The sequence below is a fragment of the Rhipicephalus microplus genome, chromosome 6, assembly GCF_043290135.1.
Source record: "Rhipicephalus microplus isolate Deutch F79 chromosome 6, USDA_Rmic, whole genome shotgun sequence".
NCBI lineage: Eukaryota > Metazoa > Arthropoda > Arachnida > Ixodida > Ixodidae > Rhipicephalus > Rhipicephalus microplus.
In genome coordinates, this window is record NC_134705.1 from 189,290,365 (window position 1) to 189,301,355 (window position 10,991).

The window sequence follows — 10,991 nt, forward strand, 5'->3', positions numbered from 1 at the left end:
AAAGGAGGTTGATGTATCATGATGGGTGACTACGGTATATAGTACAAAAGCTTGGCAAAAACAGCAATTAGTCAAGAAGCTGGTGGTTAAACAGATGCAGGGACGATCAGAAATAATGAAAATGCAGTTGAAGCATGCTTCACACAAACTTTTCGTTATTGCGTCAGCTCTCTTTACGCCATCTATGTTGGTGGAATTCAGCTTCCCAGATAAAGTATATGATGAAGCGGATGGCGATGTGAGGGCTACTGTCATGGAAGTTAGTATCGGGCTATATTGCAAAAGCTCTTAACTGTTTTGTTGATGTGAAACTCTTCTTGGTTTACTGTGCACGTGTGTTATTTATTAGTGTAAGAAGCATTGCAGTCCAGTTTTTACTCAACGATGCTTTGTGTGCTATTGAAGAGTGGTGTGAGAAATGGGATATGAAAATTAATGTCACCAAGACTACCTGTATGTCGGCATCAAATACGAAAGCAACATTAACTTTTACGTATAAAATAAGAAAAATGAAGAAGTTAAACGAGCTAGTGAGGTAAAATATATCGGTGTGTGTGTGTGTGTACGTGTTACAATAAGTTCGAACTAACCTGGAACAAGCATATTGAAAATACTTGTAGTTCGGCTGAACGTAACCTGGGTGCTCTGTGGCGAAAGCTAAGAAATATGCCATGCCTGAAACAATGCTGATGCTAATTATAAAACAGTAGTGCGTCCTAAACTAGAAGATGCCAGTATTATCTGGCACCCACGCAGTGGGTCATGAATTGTTGATGAGTTGGAACGGATCCGGCGAATGGCAGCCAAATTTATTTAATCGTGCTACTAGAGAACGCAATCAGTGACTACGCTACTTCAAAGGGCCAACCTTCAGAAGCTGTCAGAGCGCAGAGAAATCGCACTCTTGAAGTCTTTTAATCGACTGTATAAAACATCGACCAACTCTGTATTTGCACCCCCCATCCCGAGTCTCATTACGAATCAATCGTCTGTATGCTATTTTGCCCTGTGCCACGAGAATCAATGTATTCGAGTTTTCTTTTCTTTTTTTTTTTGCCTCGTACGATTGTTGACTGGAACAAGCTTTATTCATTTGTTGGTTGTGAGTCAGCTGAAGATTTTCAGCGACGCTTGGAACAGGTGAATAAATAAATAAAAAATAATTGCATTTTACACTTCCCCATCCCCAATTAACACTAGCGCCCCCAACCCGCCATTTCCAAGTCAGACAGATTGTTTGGCCTCCCTCGAGATCTCTGACACGGTACTACATTCGAAATTAAATCGGGCCCACGCGCCTGATTGAATTGTTTCTGCAGGTCTGCGCGCTACGTGCAATAATATATGTAACGTTGACGTTTGTGCACGCCACGACGTCAAACCACATGACCTCAGCATGATAGACACACAGAACCGGTTTGAAAGCGTTCCGTTCTTATATAAGAACTCTCGGAAAGTCCGCTTTCTTTTTTCTGCCGCCCACCCCATCACGATCGTACGCAGCGCACTTCTCGGTTCTCCGCCAACGCGACAGCTGCGTAACATCATCCTCTCCTGCAACTTCACGTCGTATCACTCAACAACAGAGCACGCGTCCATTACTTCAGCCGGCGTTGGCTCACGGCTTGTCGTGCACGGATATGAGAGCAGTAATCCACGCGCCTGCAGGGGGCGACCTTTGCCGCATCTACTACCCTTTGTCTTCTTCCTGGCTGCGCGCACGCCGCGATCCGAGCTACAACAGCTGTAGTTCGTGCGGGTCTTGAGACAGCCCGCGAGCGCGTTTCATTTCTTCGGGTTACGCGATCAAAGCCAGGCCTAAGGGTGGAGTTTTGGCAGAAAAAAAAACATGCTGAGCCCATTTTTGTCACTTTTGGTAATATGCTGTGCTAACTGTTTCGACTCTAGTTTACGACACATTTGCTTGGCTTGCGTTTTTACTCTACCTAGCGCGTGCTACGCCACAAGTTGCCGCCACTCGCTCTCTTCGTCGTCCTCTTCGATCACCTCTTGCTTCGCTCCCCAAACACTAGCTTCGCCCGGCGGGGGACGAAATAACTTGGATAGGCGAAAGCGAGTAGAAAGAGATATACAGGAAAACAACCGATGGCGAGAGAAAGAAGGAGATAGAAAGAAAAAGAGAAGAGGTGGGAAAAGAAGTGAGGGTAAGCGGGAAAGAGATGGTGAAACGTAGGGGGGCAGGGGAAGGGGGGCGGCCGTCCCTTAGTCACTAGGTGGGCGGGTGCAAAGGGGGCACTGCGCTTCGGGGGGGCGGGGGCTGCAAAGTTAGCCCCTACATTGACATGACAGGGAGGGAGGAGGGCGCTGCGTCCAACCTTCACCCCCCCCCCCCCCCTGAAAGGAAACCCTGCCCTCACGCCTATGCTCAACTCAAATGATCAAAAAAAAAAAGTGATCGTAATTATTGTCTGGTGCATACGAAATCATTGAGAGCGTAAAGACACGGCCTCTTTGCTAAATTGCCTGCGGACGTTGCCACGGCTACCAATGCCCAAACCTGAGTGGTTAGCAGTGGTGGATTCAGAGGGCGGTGCATGCACCTCTGGGGCTTGTCTTCCACTTATTACCAATTAGGACAAATTAGGAACACCGCTGTGATGAGACATAGGTAGGACAAATCAGGAACACCGCTGTGACGAGACATCATCAGGACTTATGCTAAGATAGAGCTCCTTTTTTTAAATTATATTTGGCAGAATATGGAAAAGTAGGCTACGTGGGAGCCAGCTATCCCAACATCATGACAGTAATGTGCAAACGAGCAAGAAAAATTAAGAAGAAAACAAGAAAAACTCATCAGAGGCACTATGCACATAATATATACATTATAGGGCTTATAATGCATGAACGAGCACAGTATGTATGGGCATAGTCCGGTTCATATATCAGGATCATAACGCGGATAGAGTCCGTACAAATAGTGCCAAAGTATAATATGAACTAAAGACAGTTAGTTAGATTGGTGTCCATTGAAAAATCACGGAGGGCGCTCACTGCAGGTTTTGATTATCGAAATGTGGCCGCGTTTTGAGTATTTTTCTAATCGTAAATGGTCGTCTGTCGAGTTGGTTCAAGCGATCGCTCAGTTCAGCGCGTTGTTGATCATATTGCGGACATTCTATAAGAATATGATCCTCTGACGCATCGACATGATTGCAGTGGTCTTCCTTATTACGCGGCATAAGAAGTGAGGTGTGTAAGCAACACCTAATCGTAAACGGTGCTGTATTGTGTCAAACGGTCATTCGATCTTTCGATTAGGTGAAAATTGGAGAGACGGATCTATTTGATATAAGAGCGAAGACTTTGTATTTTCGTCAAACCATGCGTCCTTGCATAATTTGTGGCACAGTTCAGAAAGAACATTCTTGCTTTCTGAGAAATAAACGGGTACTGGTGTCAAGTGAACTTTTTTGTGTCTTTATGCTACTATAAACAAATAGATAAAAAACAGTGAGGTCATCGCCCCCCCCCCCCTCCCTGCGGTGTTACTTCAAGTGAGTGCCCCCTCTTCCTGAAATATGTGGCTAGATCCGCTCCTGCAATCAAGTGAAATGGCAAAAGAAAGCACCGCATTTCTTTGCCGTAGTTAGTGCACGTGCATGAAATAAATCATGCACATGTGATTGAAACAAGTGTTATGAAGAATGTTGCGGTGATTTAGTCTAGTAACGGTTCCGAGAAAGTTGTCGCTTTTTAAACCCGCCTAGTAGTGTTTCACAAGAGTTGTGCTGTAGTATTCTGGTAGAATTAATAGAATCATGTCTTGAAACATGTGAGTGGTGACTGCGTTAAAGCTACATTTGCAGTCGCACAAACAACCCTTTTTTATATAACCAGATGACAGTACTTAGCGTGTGATAAAACCAAGGATTTGTAAATGAGGAGGTTCACTGTCTTAGCTAGCAAGAAACGCACCTGGGATAAAATGCCTGAAATGCTTGATATAGTGCCAGATAATTCTTCAGTATGTGCGTTCCAAGACATCAGTTCATCGAAAATTATTCCCAGACACTTAATGCCTGGTACTAATTCAAGCTCTGAATCAGCAACTCTTAATGGCACATAACAATAGGTTTGGTTATATCTAGACCTGAAATTTACAGCTTTTGTTAATGATGTGTTAAGCTTTAAACAACTAGTTAATGCTTGTAAATGGGGCCAATTTCACCAGTACATGATTTGCGTCATTAAGTTTTCATAATTTTTGGCAGTAAGAAGCAAGGTACTATCACCAGTGTATATATTACATTTTACAGACGTGTCAGTTTTTGCAATATCATGGATATATATGCAATAAAGCAAAGGCCCTAACATGCTACCTTGCAGTACATCTCCTGAAATGTTTAGTAAACTCGAGGTACAATTGCTGACGACAATGTCCTGCCAACGATACATTAGGTATAATTTAATACATTGTAGGAAAACGTTTCGAATGTCACAGTGTGTGTATTTCCTTAGCAGTGTAATGTGATTTATTGTGTCAAATGCCTTTGAGTAGTATACGATACCTAAAGCGAGTGTGGTAGCTTAGGCTAGTTGGTATGGCATGACGATAGTTATAGCGCGAGAACAAAACGATGACACAAAGAAAAGAAGGACACGAAGGACTGTGTCGTCGTTTTGTTCTCGCGCTATAACCAAAGCGAGTACTTAGCGCTCAAGAGCGTTTAGTATATAAATTCCTTCTACTCTAAAAGAACATGTTAACTCGGTCGTGAAACCGAACTTTGAAGAAGTGATCATGTGGTACTTATGTAGGAAATAAGAAACCATGCGCCTGTGAATTAGTTTATCCTGTCCTTTTGAGATTGCTGGAAGTATAGTTACGCACCGTGAATTGTTAAGTCTCCCCCCTGTGCAACAATATCACTTTTGTAACTTGCAACTCTGGTGAGAAAATTCCAGTGGAAAGAATGAACAAGAGCAAAGATGCGATCTAATATCAAGAAATGATATCTAACACATGTTTGATGAGCTTAATATGTATATTATGTGCATCATAACAGGTGCTGTTTTTCACTGATCGAAAAGCATTTTCAACTTCGCCAGCTGTTGTTGGCTGATTGATAGATATGTGGGGTTTAACGTCCTAGAACCACCATAAGTCTTTGTTGGCACCAAAAACACACTCTCAGAGATCATGTCAGATAAATATATAATATTAGCTGAATTGCTAGCAATTCCTTTGCTAGGTACAAAATAATCATTGAATAAGTCTGTTGAGCCAACCTCACATATAATGTAGACGTATATCACAAGATCAGTAGATCTGTAGTCATCACCGTCATAGGCAACAAACTTATTTAGCCTAGACAGAGCCAAGCCTTGTTTACTCACTACATCTCTGTTGAAAGATGTCTTTTCGTAATGCAACAGAGTGTTGATTTCATTTGGCTTTGAAACATTTCGGCAGTTATTTGTTTTGGTTTGCAGGAAGTTTTATAATAGTTTATTTTTACGTTTAATTTACAGGTTAAATGAGTTTTAGTCAGCCCAATTGCTTAACTTAGTGCATATGCTTGAGCTGTTTATATGGAAAGCATCTTTTATTGCAACTCCTTGGCAAGAGACAGTGGGATTGGGCGTGTTGGTATAACATCATAAAGGTTGCTTACCAGCGCAAACGACGTTGGCAGTTCAGCGCTCTGTTTCGTCTCTTCTCCTGTCCCCTCCTGCCCTGTCGTTTGCGCTGGTAAGCAACCTTTAAAATCCTTGGCAGTTTGTTATGGAAAAAACAAATATTATAGGTGACTTCTGGTTCTTGCTCGCTATACAAGTGCATCTCTCTGTGAAATATGGCCATTGTAGGGTTTTCCGAATTGGAATGGCGCATGATTTAGAGCTTCATTTACCAGCATAAAAAGCACGAGTCTGTGCGCTTTTATGCTGTGCTGAGGTAGTTTATAAGAACTCGATGGCGAGCGAAAGCTATTGCTGAATTAAAAGAATAACTGTGCTACCTGTCCAAAGCCAGCTGTCCTAAGAGTGCGTCTCCAGGCACTTTTCATCGCTTCTGTAGGACTGGCTTCGATTCCAGGGTAGTTTTTAAGAACCCAATGGTGGGCGAGTTCAGATGGTGCATAAAAGAAATAACTGTACCACTTGACACACGTAAAAGCAGACATACACGCACAAGCAATTTTTTTCCCGTCAGACAATAAGCTACTTTATTACACACAACTACGCAATTTTTACAAAAAGTGACGTTCGTTAGACTTCCTCAGCTGGAGGATCATCCTCCTCCAGTAACCTATCGTCGTCAAAGAAGTTCAGGTGATCTAGCCGATGGCTCACAACGCTTGTGTCGAACTGATCGAAGAAGGTGTCATCCAACTCTGGTTCCCCTCGGAAGTGGGGTTCTTCGTCTGGGTAGTCGTTCCTCCAGTTATCCTCGGCATTGCTGTCATCACTGTCTTCCCCATTGAGAGCATCAAAGCCAGTATCGGAGTCATACGCGGTGTCGTGGTCCCTTGCGAAGAAATCGGGTGGACCGCAACGGAACAGGCTGAACTCGTCCTCACCCATGAAGTCGCAATGGAGGTCGTTAAAGTACACGTCGTACACGTAATCAGTATTCACCGCTGTGTCCTTGACTGTCTCCCGAACCATAGGAACGTCATTACACGACACCTCCGAAGTGCCTTCGTTTGCTCGCTCCTTTTCCTTCGCGTCCTTGCTCTCGTCTTCATCGAACGCGTCGTAAAGACGAAACAAGCTGTGCGAAGACTTGCGCGGAGCCTCCAAGTTTTCGTCGGTGATTTCTTCCGAGCCAAGCTTCTCGAGTATCGCCCGGTGCTGCAGTAGCAAGCGCAGGCGGCTTTCTTTACTGGCTGAACGATGTTCCGTTCTCAGCTTTGACAGCACGTCAACTGGGTGGATCTTTGGGTCTGTCCTGTGACGGCTTGCCTCTTTCACCTGCTCGATAGCCGCCTCGACGTCGCCAAGAGTGTCGACGGTTCCGGCGTACTGAAACGTGAAGTTCTGAGCGGGCTCGCCCTCGGTGTCGGCGGCCTTCGATTTCTTTGTGGCCAGAACGATGGCTTCCGCAGGGCTCTCGTCTGCTTTGCGCTTGATCCTCACGGCGGTGGTCATGGCTTACTCGCTCAGCGACAGAAGACCCTGACGTTCAAGCGACCGACAGGATTATCACACGAGCCGTCACACGAGCTTAGCGCGACCCGGTGCACCACAGAATACGCCGTCGTCTTCGAACGCTTTCGCACACACCTGCATGCCACACGCTTGGACTTCTAAAACGACCTGTATTCATGTCGCCGGCCTGCGGAACGCTCGTTGGTGCCGGCGACAGCGCTAGTTCTTGTCCTCACCGCCGCGGCGCTGCACCACGGCAAAGAATGGAGTAACCACAGACACCACCTATATACTTATACTTAGTAACTGTGACCATGTACAGTTACTCTAGTAAAAAAAAAATGATTGCGCAAACAGCCAGGCGAATGCCTGCATTCGTTTTAGTCGTAGAGTTTTGTACAATGTATGAAACTCTATGATTTTTAATGCCTCGCCTCGAGCCAAAATAATCTAGTAACGTTGCCTCGAGCTGAGATTGCATATCGGTTATTTATGCGCAAGAAGTGCCAGATAGATGACATACAAGTATTAATGTATCTGCGCTTTTTGCTTCCTTGAAGACGGATGGCACAGTGCCGTTGCCGAAAATGCATGGATGATTTTTTTTTTTTTTGTTCTGCTCAAAACAAAAGTGGTCCACTGCTGTTCATTGATGTTCTCGGTCGTTTAAATGCTCTATTTCTAGTTTTTGTGCGTGGAAGACTTCCTAGCTTCGGGGGCTGCTTTTTTAGAGATGCGAAATTACTTTTTGTTGCTCAAGGAAGGAAGAAAAAAACTTTATTGGGCGAGTGAGTTTTGGTATTTACGCTATTGAAAAACTCATATGGCGCCCACAGGCAAACTCTACGCCCGCCAAGTTAGCGTCGAAAGCTCCCTATTGACATAATAGGGAGGGGGCGCGGCAACAAACCTTCGCCCCCCCCCCCCCCCCCCCCCCCACCACCACTCCTACCCTGAAGAAGAACCGGTGTGTCTTGTCTAGTACAGTTCAGCAAGGGGCGGGAAAAAAAAAGAGGGGTTAAGCATAGCATAGCTACGTATAGTGTGGGAAAGCGATGTTAGAGCGAGGAGGGATCGAATGCTGCCTGCTTCGTTGTTTTTTCAGACCTCGCATCACTAGGCATAATTTCGTTGCACGGACAATACTATAGTTTGTGAGTGCACCTTCTTGTAGTTTAATGCGAAAGCTGGATTATCATATATAATTCAATATTGTATATCACCACATATATTTAAACTCTAGGCATGAGCACAGAGGCCTCAGTAAGAATTAAGATGTCGTGAAAAGAGGTGGGGGAGTGGGTTTTGCACTGGAGCTTCATGCCCCCTTTGCCACCCTACAGTATACATATAAGCAATGAAACAAGAACATAGAAAGACGCAGACAGGAGACTGCTAGCCATCGTCCGGTGTGTTTCTTCCCTTGTTCCCGTTTTATTTTCACCAGTAACATCTATTCTAACAAGAACTAGCCCAACTTTCATAATAATCAGCGATGTACCACAATTGTTTCCACTATGACTGGTGTAGCATACAAACATGTAAAGCTATATACAAAATTGGCTAACAAAACAATAGGAAAAACAAAATAAATTAGTTTAAACCGATAAACTCTAGAAACAATAGTGATGTTAATTTTATCACCATAGCCTGAGAACTAATGCAAAATTGTCAGAAGTTCTTTTTCAAATTTTCTGTCCAAGTCTCCGATGGTGACGATCTGTTTCAAAGTTTTTTTTTTTTGTATTTAGACTGCATCAGCCAAACGAAATTTCCTGAAACTTAATGCGTTCCTCTTGATACTTGGTAAGTCCCCTGACCACAATGCATTTCTTTTTTACTAATTAACAACCACCCTAGCCGCACAAAATGTGGCCGCAACGTTAGAGCAACTTTCTCAGTGTTTCGGCAGCATGACATCAACAATGGCACTACTAGGGTATGTATTCGCTCGTAGTGGTAGGAGCCGTCTAAATGTATGACGTCACCACAGCAAATGGTGGGTGAACTTCAATGTGGTGTCGCCACCCGCATTTTCATTCTGCGAATCTTCTCGCAGCCTAGCATGTTGTTTGGCATCGTGAGAGTAATGGTACTAATAAGTGAAAAAATTAAGTTTTTCTCTTCGGTGTGCCCTTAATCAAATATTTTTTTTTTTACTGTTAAGCTCTCGGAGCTCTCGGTCAATACGGGAGTGTATATACACACCCCCACCCCACACACACATCTTTTCTCCGGTTACAGCTACCATTGGTACTTGAGGAAAAATAACCACGAGTGTGTTTGAAACACCATCAAATCTAGGATGCAGCATCAACAGTGTAACCTACCAAGGCCCGTAGCAGAGCGAAGGCCCTAGGTGCTCAACCCTCTCATGAAAATTGAGATGGAGGGGTGCATTCTACAGAAAATAATGAAAATAGGTATTTTAAAGCTGTTTTAAAATAGTTAAGGCCATCACCAAGCAGGCCACGCTAAAAAAAAAAATGTTTTAGCTGAAGTCCTGAACCTACCACACGATCTAACTGCATCAACTGTCCACAAAGTTCAGCAATTCCTGAAAGTCACATCGTAATTCTTAGGAATCATGGCCTTTTATGTCTATTCGATATATTCACAGAAGTATGGTGACAAACTTAAGCACAGATTGACGCACGACAAGCATGCTAGGCTAAACCTGTGTGTTTTGACGTCGTATTGTCAACACTGTGGCACAAAAAAAAAATAATCATAGACAAGGCGGAGCAATGTTCAAAAAATGACATTGCTATTCTTTGATTCTGGAACATGTACATGCCGTGATTAGCGACTTAAACCTCTCCCGACAGGCTGCACTTTTTATATCAATACCTGTAATCACACTGGAAAGTGATGTATAAAAATTACACTGTACTTCCGTATACAACTTTTTCTAGTGATTAAATAAACCCAATGCATTATGCATAATGATTTGCACAATTATAGTTACAGCTTTACGTGGTTCATCAGACTGCTCTATGATTACATCACAAGATAGCCTGACTACACCCACTGCAGGGCAAAGGCCTCTCCCATGATCCGCCGATCAACTCGGTCTTGTGCTTTCTGCTGCCCCAGTCAATACATCCTGCCAAAGCGAACAATGGACGGGTGACAATCCGCTCTGTCCGAAGTACTCAATCCTTCAGCTTTTTCACGCTATAAAAGCTAAACAAGGTCATGTATCGGTTGTAAGAACAAATCTAAAATGCTTGAGATGAATAAACTTTAGACAATCACACTGTGCAAAAAATGGCAAGTGTATGCCACACATGTTGATCAGCAGTTGAAGAAACTTTTTTAGAAGAAGCAAGTTTTGTGAAGGTCAGTCATTACATATTAGAAAACCAACTGCATGTCTTCCCCACACTGCAACGCACTAAATAGGAATGGCTGGAAATGTTTGTCTTGAGAAGAAAAATGAGCATCGCACAGCTAGACATGCTGGCACTTAGCGTCACTGTATAAAGCCTTTTAAGCTTCTACATTTTCCAATACAAAAGGCCACATCTTCAGTGAAGTTTTATTCTCTAACATATTCTTCACATATTCTTCAACAACGATTTGTATTGAGGCATTGTGCTTGGTTAACATAATAGACCAAACACTGTGACAACATACTAAACTGGCGCAAATATGGCTTCTGTTAGGACTAAGAAATGGTCCCACGCCTTCAAACACAAGCAAAAAATACCATTAAGTTACACAGACGCTAAAACAATTTAATGCATTTATATACACCAGCTGCAGCTGGTTTTCCTATGAGGCACACATGTTGAGGCAAGGACCCAGAGAGAGACGCCAACACTGCTCATTCTTCGATCAGTTTATTTCTTTTTTTAAAACCAACAACAAAT

The 10,991-nt window shown here is 43.5% G+C and overlaps 1 protein-coding gene across 1 annotated transcript; it reads right to left on the reverse strand.

Annotated features, from left to right (window-relative positions):
• Window positions 1–6,163: 6,163 nt before the first annotated feature.
• On the reverse strand, window positions 6,164–7,296 carry fs(2)ltoPP43 (female sterile (2) ltoPP43). The gene has a single exon (XM_037418372.2). It carries the CDS (start codon window positions 7,114–7,116, stop codon window positions 6,235–6,237), a length of 882 nt encoding a protein of 293 aa, XP_037274269.2. The 5' UTR covers window positions 7,117–7,296; the 3' UTR covers window positions 6,164–6,234.
• Window positions 7,297–10,991: the final 3,695 nt, after the last annotated feature.